The 13,676-nt window shown below is 37.6% G+C and overlaps 3 protein-coding genes across 4 annotated transcripts; 2 read left to right on the plus strand and 1 right to left on the minus strand.

The window, feature by feature from the left end:
• On the plus strand, positions 565–2,622 carry LOC109715085 (peroxidase 16-like). Its single transcript, XM_020239885.1, has 4 exons — positions 565–821; positions 1,254–1,454; positions 1,565–1,730; positions 1,925–2,622. Exons 1-4 carry the CDS (start codon positions 606–608, stop codon positions 2,329–2,331), a joined length of 990 nt encoding a protein of 329 aa, XP_020095474.1. The 5' UTR covers positions 565–605; the 3' UTR covers positions 2,332–2,622.
• Positions 4,892–5,665, plus strand: LOC109715704. 2 transcript variants are annotated; one of them, XM_020240826.1, is made up of 2 exons: positions 4,892–5,100; positions 5,217–5,665. In XM_020240826.1, exons 1-2 carry the CDS (start codon positions 5,016–5,018, stop codon positions 5,471–5,473), a joined length of 342 nt encoding a protein of 113 aa, XP_020096415.1. In that variant the 5' UTR covers positions 4,892–5,015; the 3' UTR covers positions 5,474–5,665. The 2 variants fall into 2 exon arrangements, with proteins under 2 accessions (XP_020096415.1, XP_020096416.1); XM_020240827.1 differs by having other exon boundaries at positions 4,898–5,100; positions 5,220–5,665.
• LOC109715703 (probable polyamine transporter At3g19553) lies at positions 7,055–9,562 on the minus strand. The gene is made up of 2 exons (XM_020240825.1): positions 8,399–9,562; positions 7,055–7,757 (listed from the first exon to the last, which is right to left on the minus strand). The coding sequence occupies exons 1-2, from the start codon at positions 9,403–9,405 to the stop codon at positions 7,292–7,294; spliced, it is 1,473 nt and encodes a 490-aa protein (XP_020096414.1). The 5' UTR covers positions 9,406–9,562; the 3' UTR covers positions 7,055–7,291.

The raw sequence follows: 13,676 nt of genomic DNA on the forward strand, positions 1-13,676 counted from the left end.
TATTGCTACAGACCGTTTTTGTTGTAGTGAGAGCCAAGGTCTAATATTGTATGTTCCCCAGGTTATTATCTCATGCTCTCTAAACCTGACTTTTTTTGTTTCCCCTTTTTATTTGAAGTTTGAAACATGCGTTACTATGATATAATATTTTTAGTTTTATATTGTGTGAACTTGTCATAAATTATATAATTAATCTATCTAATCAACTAGCTAATAACTGTTTAATAACCAGTATATTTCTTTATGATCAAAGCGCCCTTACTTTGACCTCCTCTCCCTCACATATTGCATACACATTGATCAAGAATTTTCGTTCGATTTGCTTCTCCGATTATTCAGAATATATGTCGAGATCAAATTCATCACCTGATGTTACTCATCATGCTTGAAGCTAAAAAATGGATTGGTTTATTAGAGGACAATTAAATTTATATATATTAAGTCAACTCTTCATTGCTTAAACTTTAGTTGTTTGGCCTGGTCAAACACGTATTTACTACCCTGATTCTTTATAGTTTCATGCTGTACAGTATGATCCCCTCATTCCCCTCTTTCATCTTTGTTTCCTTTCCCTTATTCCTTGTACTCATCACCAAAATTACAATATGAGGAAGTTCGCGTTAGTTCTCTTGCTTATACTCGCAATATCAAACCTTACCCTATTCCCACGCTGGGGCTCAGCACTTCAGCAAAACTACTATGCCAACATTTGCCCTAATGTGGAGAGCATAGTCCGTGGCGCTGTCACGCAAAAATTTCAAGAGACCTTTAATGCTGTTGGTGCCACCATTCGTCTCTTCTTCCATGACTGCTTCGTTGAGGTAACTATCAAGGCCTTATTTGGCTTGATTAAGGATTGTGTACGTTTACAGAAGTGTTCTTTAAGTAGAGCTATATTTTCAAAAAGATCTGATAGCTTCTAAAGGTCTTTTGGTTCTACTCGAGCCTTTATAGGAAGTGCTCTTTTTGAGAGAGATTAATAAAAGTACAGTTAAGATAGAGTTGCTTAAAGAACATCTGATCATGGCTTTTTTACAACCAGGGTATGACTTCTAATTCTTGAGCATCAATCAAATGAAACAAATACTAATTACCTAGCAGCTCCTTACTGTAGCCAGAAGCACATTTATTGAGTTTGAATTTAGAATCTTACTTCAGCATCATCAGTGCATACTGTTGTAACTCGTTGTCGTGACTTGAGAGCTTGGAGTTTCATTTCTTAACCATCAGTACATGCATGAAATATTTGACAGGGTTGTGATGGCTCTGTACTAATCTCATCAACACCGACCAACACGGCCGAGAGGGACTACCCGGATAACCAATCCTTGAACGAAGACGGGTTCGACACTGTGGATCGAGCTAAGGCGGCGGTAGATGCAGATCCCCAGTGCACGAATAAGGTGTCCTGCGCCGATATCCTCGCCTTGGCTACAAGGGATCTCATAGCTCTAGTTAGTCACTACTCTTTAAATTCTTTTCACTATATAGAATATGCATCATTCTCTTATATACTAAGTAGGATTATGGTAGTACATGAATTAATGATTGGTTATGCAAATAGGCTGGTGGGCCGTCTTACGCAGTCGAGTTGGGTCGATTCGACGGGCTGAGCTCGACGGTGGGCAGCGTTGTCGGGAAGTTACCCGCACCAACTTTCGACTTGGACCAACTCACCGGCATCTTCGGGTCCAATGGGCTTTCAATGCTAGATATGATTGTTCTCTCAGGTGACCACAGTGATTAGCATGAGTCATAAGCTCCAAATTCAGATTAAGTTCCGCGGAGTCGAAATATACAAAGTTTGGCAAAAATTACAGCAGCATAAACTACTTATATAATAATTTACGGTGTTATAAACCGTCTAACGAATCAATTTCAAATTACACGGATTAAATTTGTCATTTATTCAAAAAATTTACAGCGTGCCACACGGTAGGGTTTGCCCACTGTGGCATATTTTCGGACCGGTTGTACAACTTCGCCCCAGGGAGCCCAATGGACCCAACACTCAACAAGAACTACGCGGCGCAGTTGATCTCGTCGTGTCCCCCGAACCCGAACCCGTCGTGGCACGTTTTCTTGGACCCGGTCACCCCCGGTGCCTTCGACAACCAGTACTTCAAGAACCTGCAACAAGGAATGGGGCTCCTATTCTCCGACCAGGTTCTGTTCAACGACACTCGCTCGCAATCCACCGTTAACTCTTTAGCCTCCAGCTCCTCGCGGTTCGAGCAGGCGTTTGTCGTGGCCATCACCAACATGGGTCGGGTCGGGGTTAAAACTGGGTTACAGGGCAATATCCGCGAAAATTGTCGCGTCTTCAACTGATTACTTAAAAAGATTTCCTAGTAGAAATTTGTTGATTGTGAAAGTTCTAGTTTACTAATAAAGAAGTTTATATATTCGTCCTCATGTTGGATTTGTTACGGTGGATGATGGTCATTTAGATCAAGATTAAAGCATGGGTCGCAGTTACACCAAAATAAAAGTTGCTCAGGTAGTTGAATTGGGTCGAGCACAACGAACCATATAGTTTCTTGTGTCTGTGCACAAATTCTAAATGTAATTTATTTTTGATCATTTGAAATATATGTTATTTATATGTCTTGCATTATTTTCTATCAGATCTGCATAATTATGCTTAATGAATTAAACCTACATAGTTAATTTGTACACACTTCAAAATGTAAATATATTTAAGTGTCAAACTCAAGTTCTAAACTTGGTGTTTCATAACATCAATACGCGTTTATAAAGTCTACAAATGATAAGAACGTTACATATTTTAAAAACTCCTAAACACATATCATGCGGCATAGAATTAATAAGAAAAAATATCGTACAATTGCGTGTTGAGGAACTCGCCCCTGGTAACCACTCTGAAAAGGATGCCTCTCACTTGACATTCCAACTAATCCCCAGTTCCGTGCCCAAAAGAGTTTCTTTAACCTTTTTTTTTCTTTTTTCTTTTTTCTTTTTTTCTAATATTGTCACCAAAGAATAGTCTCAAATAATTTTGTTTTATAGCGACGATTTTAGTATTGAATATAAAATAGTAAAGTATAATTTTGAATAACTTAAATTTTTGAAGAACAATAAAGTAGGAGATTCTGAATCTGAGTTCTTATCCTTTGATCAATTGAGAGAAACGACAAAACTCAGTGCCTTTTCTTATCGTCTTTCTAATTTTTTAAACTTGACAGAGCAAAAGAAAAAAGAGAAAATAGAAAATGAAAAAATAATAATAATCTCACCAGTATTGATAACCCGGGCCTGATTGGGTTGGGCTACGCTTGAATTTGGGCCTGAAATTTTTGCACATCACACTCCAAATTGAGGTGTCCAGGTCAAGTCAAATAAAAGAAAATTTACAATTGCATCCCCTCAAAATGCTTTTTTTTTTTTTTTTTTTTTTTGAAGATGTAGTTTTTTTTTTTTTCTTTTGTGAGATAGGTAACACGGTATCTGCTTCGTTTATTTCATTTAGAAATAAATATAGCTTAAAATATAAATCAACTAATATTCGAACTTAAAACCTCAGGTACCAACCACCAAGTCTTTTGCCACTTGCTCTAGGGACGATCGACATGTCTCCAAAATGTTGTTCTTATATATATATATTATTAATGTATTGATATAAACAATAAAAAATTTTTGGTTATTAATGCAAATAGTTTGAGGCATAATGTAAATTTCCTATCATATTAACATTGTATAAAATATTGTTTAATTGAATAGGAGGTGTTGGTAAATATTTTTGCTACACCATCAATTACATTTTGGATACGAGTAATTATCGCTTGAAACTTGATAGAAAAGTAACGATTTTAATGAAGAGATAGAATTATAGTTACTTTTTCACTGAAAAGCGAAGAGAATTAAGTACTTTTAATCGTAAAAATCCACTTTCGTTATTTAAAATTATAAGTCTAACTTTTCTAAAATGCCATAATTAATTTTGCTCTAGCAGGTAGCGAAATCAATTACCAAAGGAAAAAAAAAATAAAAGTTAACTAGTGTAATATATATATATATATTTCCATCCTCTTGTGCATCTAGCACAATTTGACGAAACAAATACATAAATTGAGAGAACTTCGATTCTAAATCATTGATCTTTTATCAAACATATATTAGTGAAAAAATTAATTTTCACATGTTCAACAGATTTTTATTTTTTATTTTTTTTTTATGGACAATCGAACAAACCCATAGTATCACATGTTCAACTGAATTTTTTTTTTTTAATGGCCAATCGAACAAACCCATAATATTATTTTTCAAATCCCATATATAATTCATACTATTTCCAATTAGCGGATAGTTTAAAATTTTTTTACTTTTTTTAAATAAAAAATTTAAATTTGGAATATTAGAATATCAACTATCAGATCTAGAAATTTCCAAACAAAACAATACGTCAATGCCTTGCATTGTTTTTTTTTTTTTTTAACAAAAAAAAACGTCACAAACCGTAGGCCAAAGCGTGTGGACTATCCATCTCTCTTTCTTTCTTTTCTCACCCCCAAAAATCTTTTCACAAAAAAAACCCACTTAGAAGGGAATATATATAGAGAGAGAGAGAGGCCACCACACGAACACGCGAAGGGCGTTCCGTGTGGCGTCAACACACCGTATCATGACAGTGCCTTAATATGCCGCCACGTGTACGGCTGTAGCGCACCACGGGCGTCGCTATCAAAGCGCCCGACGACGACGCCAACGGGCGCAAAATTTCCCCCCACTCGGCGCTTCCTCTCTCGCCGCGGTAACAAACCCCTCTCGTACGTAGCTCTACGAAACACTCTCTCTCTCTCTCTCTCTCTCTCTCTCTCTCTCTCTCTCTCTCTATATATATATATATTTGTAGAGAGAGAGAGAGAGAGAGAGAGAATATGTATTATATTACGACGTGTATGCACACACACACACACACACATACACACACACACAGAGCGAGGGAGAGAGAGAGATAGAGAGAGAGAGAGAGAGATTGAATCGGGGTAATATTAATGGAGTGGTGGGATCGCGTGGCGATGCCGATGAGGCGGGTTTGGATCGGCGCGGCGACGCGTCTCCGCCTCCGGAGATCCACCGGTAAGTAGTTAATTACGTGCGGTACATGTCTTGCCTTGATGGACGGCGTGGATTCGATCGATCGCCTGATTGGGGGTGTATGCATGCACTGTTTGGTATTTTGCTACATATGTTAGCAGGGCTGTGGGAGCTGAGGAAGGAGGTGAGCACGTGCGAGTACGAGGACGTGCGCGTGATGTGGGAAATGCTGCGGAAGCAGCACGTGGCGGAGGAGGCCGACGTGGCGGCCTCGGAGAGGAGGAGGGGAACGCGGCGGGGAGAGGACACGTGGCACGATCTGGTGGTGGCGGAGTTTGGGGACCGAGAGAGACGCAGCGGAGGAGGAGGAGGAGCTCCGCTTCTTCATAAGTGGTGCTGCTGCCGCCGGTTTTGAAACGGATCCGGGTTCGATCAGCTACTATCATTCCATTTGGATCCGAAACCTACCAAGCATTTTTTTTTCCCCTTTCTATTTATTTTTATTTATTTTGTTTATATTACATTAGAGATACATCAGATATCAAAGAGTGTTGTATATATTAAACCGGCTAGATTATTATAAAGAGTTAGTCTTCTATACTATCTATATTACCGAGACTCCAGTACTATAGTCTCGTTTTCGATTTTAAGGTATTCAAATCAACGATCCATACTGTTAAAATTGATCTAGTGTATTTAAAATTTTTAGAAATAAAATTTTATATTTTTTCAATATAGTTTACCTTATGATCAAATCATTTCAAAATTGTCAATTTTCAATGACTACTACGTCGAGTTTGAAGTTTAACGGTGTAGAAGAATCTAAATTTCTTCAAATTTTGATAGAAAATACTTTAAACTATCTAGATTAAGGTTAACATTCTTAATCTTGAATTTAAAAGTTCTATACTCAAATTTTAAAGATTATTTAATTTTTACCGTTCATTTTGATATAATTTATTTAGTAAGTAAACGATGTCGAAAAAACTAAAATTTTATTCCTAAAAACTTCATACATCCTATATCATTTTTAATGGTATGGATCGTTAATTTGAATCTAAGATCGAAAACAAGATTATAGTACTGGAGCTCCGGTACTATAGATAGTATAGTAGCCTAATTCTTATTATACACATATATATTTCCCTTGACAGTATTATTTTCTGTTTTCCATTCTATTTTGTATGTTTTGTATTAAAATTGTTGAGATCGAGCGCGGCTCTAATGATATACCCTATATTATTTTTAATGGTACGGATCGTTAATTTGAACCTAAAATCGAAAACAAAATTATAGTACCGGAGCTCCGGTATTATAGATAGTATAGTAGCCTAATTCTTATTATACATATATATATTTCCCTTGACAGTATTATTTTCTGTTTTCCATTCTATTTTGTATGTTTTGTATTAAAATTGTTGGGATCGAGCGCGGCTCTAATGAAGGTTACAGAAATAAAAAGCTTCTTTTTATTAGTATACTGAAAATCAGATTATTACAAACAACAAGCTGTACGTTGTAATAATCCCATTTAAACTTTACATTACATCTTATTTTCCATTCTCATCAAGTTGATCATGTATGATTCCCTCAAATGGACCAAATACGACAATAGGAACCGATAATTTCGAATCAAATTCCAGTTTTGTAGCAGCATGATGAAAGATTCGGCTAGTTCGATTCCAGCTGTTAAGATCAAATGCTATTTTGTGACTGATTCTGATTTAGACATCTACTGCAGATGAAACTTTTACTGTACAACTAAACAGATCGTAAGTGCTGTAAGATGCTACTCTTCCACTCTTTTGGACATTTTTAAGTGTAATAAGCTGCTACTACTATAATAAAGCTCTTAGTGAGTTGAACAAGTAGCAAAATGGCTTTGAAGTATAGTTTATCCTTAAAAAGTATTTTCTATATCTTTTGTGTTCAATTAGCGAACTTCGCATTCTGCAGAGATAGGTAAGCTAAAAACAGAGAATTTAGACCGCCATCAAAACAGATGCATAAAAACATATATTTCATTAATGTGTCACCCAATTTATGCAACATTCTGATCAATAACAAATAATTGATTTTACAACTATCAGCTGGTATCCGAATCTACAACATTCTGTTCTTTACAACGAAAAGGATACATCTATAAACAGTTGCTGCACATTGCATCAAGCTTAAATGGTACAACAATTTCCTATTCCACTTTGAATACACCTTCGAGAGTAATTTCCGGGTCTTACGGTTCCCGCAAAAGACTTGCAGAAGCATCGTCATGCGTTTCCTGAATCTGCACCGGCAGAGATCCGAAACAATTCTCAGACGGCACGGGATTGGGAATAAAACTGACCCACGTTTTATCCTTAATGTATTCTATGCCAAAATAGAGGAGAGCTCCGAACACCATAACACTCCCGCTAACAATGAATGTTCGGATTGAGGCCAAGCTCATGACGATAAGGATTAAGAAAGTCGGGGGTATGCAGATAAGTACTGCACCGACTGTTCCGACGGGGATTTTGTACGGCCTATGAAGATCTGGCTTCTTTATTCTGAGTTTTACGAAAGCGGCAAACTCGAGAAGCATTCCTAGAGCGTACAGGAAGTTGAGGAATTCGATTATCTCTTGAAAGCTCATGCAGGATAAGAGGATAACCCCTGTCGCCGAGCACAGGATGCTAAAAGTTGGGGTTCCATATTTCGATCTACAGAAGCACCATTTGCATTTCAAAGGGCTATTCTATATAATACTATGAAGATTACCATAAAACTATAAATTGTAAATTGCAAGAATGAAACATATTTAAGAACTTAAAGTTTAACGAGAGAGAAAGTACGAATTTGAGCTATTCTAATCTGCCATTCTTCTAGGTAAGTTCAATTACACATTTTCACGCAACAACTAGAAGTAACCAGGAAGAAGAGTCTATCTATATATATATATATATATATATATATAAAAGCAAATGACGCTCCAAATGCAAGTTACTGGTGAAACAAGCATGTTGCCCCAAATGCTCATTAACCACCAATTAGATAATATCGCTTTATGTGTTTAGCTTCACACCTCATGTTTGGTCTCGACAGTGCTAATAGGCCAGAAAACTGAAATTTGAGAGATGGCGACAAATTTTCTGGAATAACTAGCTCTTACTTTAACCCCGAACCAAACCAAACCAAACGGAGACTTACTTCTTCAATCAAGCATTTGATTAGCTTTTCGCACTGGTACTCTTTTAATTAAGTCCATTCTTAAGCAAACGAAGCAAATATTTCACAAATGAATAATAAAAGCTGAAGCAGAATTGAATTGCTTTGTGAAATAGAAGAAGTTTGGGAGGGGAACCTGCGGGCGAAGACGGCGGGGAGCATCCCCATCTCGCTCATGCCGAGCAACTGGAAGGAGTCGCTGCTCATCTCGGCCTCGAAGAGGCCCATGTTGGACATGGCGGCGGCGAGCTGGATCCAGCAGCGGAGCCAGGGCCCGCCGATGGCCATGCCGACCTCGGCGAAGTAGCCGTCGGTCCAATTCTCCGGCGAGGAGCCGGCCATGGCGCCGGTGCCGGCCATGAGCGGGACGAGGTAGGAGGCGACGACGAGCCCCACGGCCCCGAACACGGCCCTGGGGAAGGAGCGGCTAGGGTTGTCGACCTCGCCGGCGAGGGTGCTGGCCTTGTCCCAGTAGTTGAGGTTCCAGAACATGCTGTTGAAGTAGGTGCGGAGGTCTAGGGCTTTGGGGTCGAAGGCGAGCCAGCGCGCGGGGCGGAGGCGCGGGGCGGCGAGGAGGGCGAGGACGACGAAGGGGGAGAGGGAGAAGGCGGTGAGGGCGAGGGCGGAGAGGCCGACGAGGTGGAGGCCGCGGTAGTTGAGGAAGGTGAGCGCGGCGGTGAGGGCGACGAGGGCCGGGGCGCGCGCGGCGGGGAGGGCGAAGAGCGGGAGCGAGCCGCGGAGGTAGTCGAGGAAGAGGACCGGGTAGAGGGCGTTGTCCATGGTGCCCGACACCCACTTCCACACCCCCTCCTGGAACCCCCAGAACGGCCCGAACGCCGACGAGATCCACAGCACGTACCCGCCGTTCTCCGGGAAGGACGAGGCCAGCTCCGCCGTGATCAGCGCCTCCGGGAGGGACCAGATCGCCGGGAAGAGCACGAACCCCAGCAGGGAGAGGAGCGGGCCCCCGCCCCCGCGCACCGAGTCCTCCACCCCGAAGGGGCCCCCGGACACGTCGTAGAAGATCAGGGCGATGAGCGGGAGCACCCCCAGGGGCCGCCGCCGTGGGGGAGCCGCGCCCCCCGCATCCGAGGAGGAGGACGACGACGACTGGCGATCGGGCTCCCCCACCACCTCCCCCATTAATGGAGCTAATCGAGCTCGAGGAGGAGGAGGAGGAGGAGGATGAAGACGAGGACGCCGACGACGACGAATTAAAAGGGTTGGAATTAAAATTTAAAAGGGTGTGCGTAGGGTCAAGCAAATGATTTATTCTCTTTTATAAATTACGAGTGCAAATGGTTGATTCTTTAAAAAAAATTTTATAGTTATGAGTTTTTTTTTTTTTTTTTTTTTTTCAACGTGAGGTTCTGATTTTCAATGAATAAAATAAATAGTATACTATCGATTCTCAAAATAAATAAATAAATAAATAAATAAAAGGGTGTGGAAAAATGTACGACGTACCCCTCAACTATTCACATTTTTTATAGAAAACGGATCTCTGAGAGCGAACTCCATCATTTTCCTTAGTGATATTTAGTTTTAATTCCTTTTTAATGAAGTTATTCTAATGAACGAAATTAGCAACTTCATAATTTTATCAAATTTGGTTTTATTTCGTTATATTTTAGTACCTAAAGACCAACATAATTGAAAGTTCTTAAACGTAACGAAAATTTTAACTTAATCAATCAGAATAAGCATAAATAGTTTAAAATTTTTAAAAATAGTACGGTAACGTATTTCCAAATATCGGGTTAATTACACCAGTAATCCCCAACCTTTTCATCAATTTTTATTTGGGTCCCCAACCTTTTTTTTTTTACAATTGAGTCTCTAATCTTTTGATTTTATTACAATTAGGTCCCAACCGTTAAAAAATATATTAAAATTAACGGAATCACCACGTCAGCACCTATTTGGTTTACTTTTGCATGTTAATTTAGGTTTCTAAACTTTGCACATTTTTTACTTTAGTCTCTAAAAATAAAAATTTTAAATTTTAAATTTAAAATCAAAAATAATATTAAAATTTTGTTGCAATCTGCTGACACAACGCTACCATGAGGCTGACATGGTGCCTCCGTGGCACTGACATGGTGCTGACATGAGCATTTTCCTTCCATTTTAATACTTATCTAACGGCTGAGATTTAATTGAAATGAAATCAAGAGATCAGGAACTCAATTGCAAAAAAATAAAAGTTAAAGACCCAACTGAAAATTGGTGAAAAAGTTGGGGACTATTAGTGTAATTAACCCCCAAATATCCTATAGTCCAGGGATATTCCGTATATTTTTTTCCGAAATCATTGTAAAGTGCGCGGGGATATCTTCAGGAGCAATTTGGATCGTGGTGGCGAATAAGACGAACATAAGGGGTTAGTACGTGTGTGTGTGTGCGTGTGTGTGTGTATATATATATATATATATATATATAAAAGCTAGGCTGTTATATTATCGGTAGCACGGACGTCTTCGTGCTACCAAGTTGTTTTCAATGATGCTGCTTCCAAATCGACGATCGGTTCCATTAGACTTGATTTACACTATTGAAAATATTTTAAAACTAAATTTCATAATTTTTCGGTATCATTTACCTATCAAACGAGTAGTCTCAAAATAAACGGCTGAAAATAAAAATCTCATAAAAAATAATGATAGAAATCTTGAATTTAAGATAAGAGCTATTGATCTTACTCTAAATAGTAAAAAAAAATTTCATCTGATTTTAATTATTTTACACCGTTAAATTTATAAATACATCATATTTATCAATTAAAATTGTCAATTTTGAGACCTTTTGATCACTAGCCAAATGGCCCAAATGATGTCGAAAAATTCTGAAATTTAGTTTCCAAATAATTTCAATAGTGTAGTTCAAGTCTAACGGAGCCGATCGTCGATTTGGAAGCCGCATCATCGAAAACAACTTGGTAGCACGGAAGCCTCCGTGCTACTGATAGTATAACAGCCAGACTCTCTCTCTCTCTCTCTCTCTCTCTCTATATATATATATATATATATATATATTCGGTGCAACGGGTGTGTATCACTGTTGTGAGACTCAACGGTGGGGCCCGGATGTGTCGGGACCACGTGTCAGTGAAATCAAACGTGATATACAATCGCTATCCCAGTAGATTGGAAGTTTGGAACTCTATTATGCGGCGGCGTCGGGCCATATTTATCGCTTTGGTTATTGGAGGATCCGACGAGTAACGTGGCCTCATATTCAAAGTCGTAAGAATCGGGTTGCATTTGGAGACCTGGATTTTTTTGCATAATAATACAAGTGAAAGAAAAGTACACCTCGTGGATCTCAAGATATATATATAATAGTAATTGAAAAACAACCACTTTAGATTTATAATAACAAATAAATAAGTAAATAAATAAATAAAGCGTAATGAATGCAAGATAAATGAGCTATATAGATTTATCGAATCAACATGAATACTTACATATAATCTACGGTCTGTAAAGTAAGTGGCAAAGGAGCTGGTGGTTGGTATCTGAGACTCAAGTTCGAATTTTTTTTTCTTTTTTTTTTTTGAGAGATAGGTAGCACGCTATCCGCTTCGTTTATTTCATTTAGAAATAAACTTAGCTAGAAATATGAATCAACCATCAAATCCTTTGCCACTTGTTCTAGGGACGGTCAGTAAGTTCGAATCCTAGTTTCACATTTCCAGCTAAGTTTATTTTAAATAAAATAAACGAAGCGGGTAGCGTGCTATCTATTTCTAAAAAAAAAAAAAAAAAAAAAAACATCATGAATACTTAGATGTAGAGTACCCGTGCTATACACGGCGCGATTTTTTTATTTGGGAAGTATTTGTCAAATTGGTGAGAATCAGCATGAATCTGAAGATTTAGAACACCCATGCTATGCACAGAGTATTTGTGAGGTTAGTGAGATTATTTAGCTTGTCGTTTTATATATATATATATATATATATATATATATATATATAAAACTTGTTGCGTTTTAGCGCTCAGTTGAATGAGAGGATTACAGACGAATTTAATTTATGACGAAGAAACTGAACTGAGCGCAGGTTCCACATGGGGAGGCAACCGTTGGTAATCGTGGCGGATGCGGAGCTGTGCAAGGAGGTGGGTATCAAGAAGTTCAAGGATATCAAGAACAGGAGCAGCCCCCCTCCCACCGTTGGATCTCCTCTCCACCAAGATGCGCTCTTTCTAACAAGGTACTCTTTACAAAATACTTCAAATAAATTATTAAATATATATTTTTTAAAAAATTCTAATGCTGCTTGTGCACCTACTACTTTGTATGTATGTTACATCCCAGTTGATAAATCCGTTTTAGGTTTATAATGCGAAAAAAAATAAAAAAAATTGATAAGACCACTTTCAGAAGAAAATAAATAAATAAGATGTACAGTTTAATTATAATCTATATATAGATTCATAGATAGTAATACTCATAGATTATATATTGTGCCAAATATTTTTAAAATTCTAAGAAATTATGCAGCCAAGGAGTAGAACTGGCAACAAATACCTCTGCCCGCATATGTCCGGATTTCTTCGGGTGAATTTTGTGACGATCCAATAGTTTCATATATAATGAAAAAGAAATTATAATTGAGAATATAGAGAACGGAAGCTCTTATACTAATAAATAGACTAAAGCATTTGGATCCAGTGGTTTGGATATAGCAAATTATTATTACTAGCAGAAGAGCCAGTAGTATGTAATTTTATGTTACAACTGAGTTTAAGCATTTTGGTCGAATAGTTTGAACTTTAGGATTTATGATTGCTAATATAACTGAACTTAAATATTTTGAGCTAATGATTTTGACCCAACGAATTATTATTACTAACAGGACAGAGCCGTTACANCTCTCTCTCTCACATCCTACACCTTTTTTTTTTAATTTTTTTCTCTCAACATTTTTTTTCTTTTTTATCTACACCAAGTGTAAAATTTTATCGCATAAATTTTAACTTTTAAAAAATAAAACTATCTTATATAAAACTTAGTTTGATATTGAGGCCTATCTAACGCTATTAGATAAAATGAAGTTAGGGTAAAAGCATATAGGATATGCTTCTGCGTCCTCCGGTGGGACCGCAAAAAATATATCGTAATCGATTAATCGTGATATTTTTTTATTTGTAAATTCTATCTTGCTGATAATAATTATTCATCTTTTTTAATACTGTTATGAACTTTTATTTTATTTTAAACTGATTTATTTATTTTACTTATCAGGTTTAAATATTTTTAGAAAGAAATATATACTTTAATTTCATTATTTAATTTTTAATTATTCAATGCTGAAGCAAATAATATTAAAAAATATTAATGCATAATAAAAAAAAATATATATTAATAGTTATAATAATTTATTGTTATATTGTCTTTCCGTCGTATTG

This window comes from Ananas comosus, linkage group 9 (genome assembly GCF_001540865.1).
Source record: "Ananas comosus cultivar F153 linkage group 9, ASM154086v1, whole genome shotgun sequence".
Classification (NCBI taxonomy): domain Eukaryota; kingdom Viridiplantae; phylum Streptophyta; class Magnoliopsida; order Poales; family Bromeliaceae; genus Ananas; species Ananas comosus.

Bases quoted from the DNA above. Each gene is read 5' to 3' on its own strand.
- LOC109715085 (XM_020239885.1), top strand. From the start codon at position 606: ATGAGGAAGTTCGCGTTAGTTCTCTTGCTTATACTCGCAATATCAAAC. The intron at 822-1,253 runs GTAACTATCAAG...AATATTTGACAG, and splicing joins TCCATGACTGCTTCGTTGAG to GGTTGTGATGGCTCTGTACT. The intron at 1,731-1,924 runs GTGACCACAGTG...AAAAATTTACAG, and splicing joins AGATATGATTGTTCTCTCAG to CGTGCCACACGGTAGGGTTT.
- LOC109715704 (XM_020240826.1), top strand. From the start codon at position 5,016: ATGGAGTGGTGGGATCGCGTGGCGATGCCGATGAGGCGGGTTTGGATC. The intron at 5,101-5,216 runs GTAAGTAGTTAA...TACATATGTTAG, and splicing joins CCGCCTCCGGAGATCCACCG to CAGGGCTGTGGGAGCTGAGG.
- LOC109715703 (XM_020240825.1), bottom strand. From the start codon at position 9,405: ATGGGGGAGGTGGTGGGGGAGCCCGATCGCCAGTCGTCGTCGTCCTCC. The intron at 7,758-8,398 runs GTTCCCCTCCCA...GTGCTTCTGTAG, and splicing joins CCCGCCGTCTTCGCCCGCAG to ATCGAAATATGGAACCCCAA.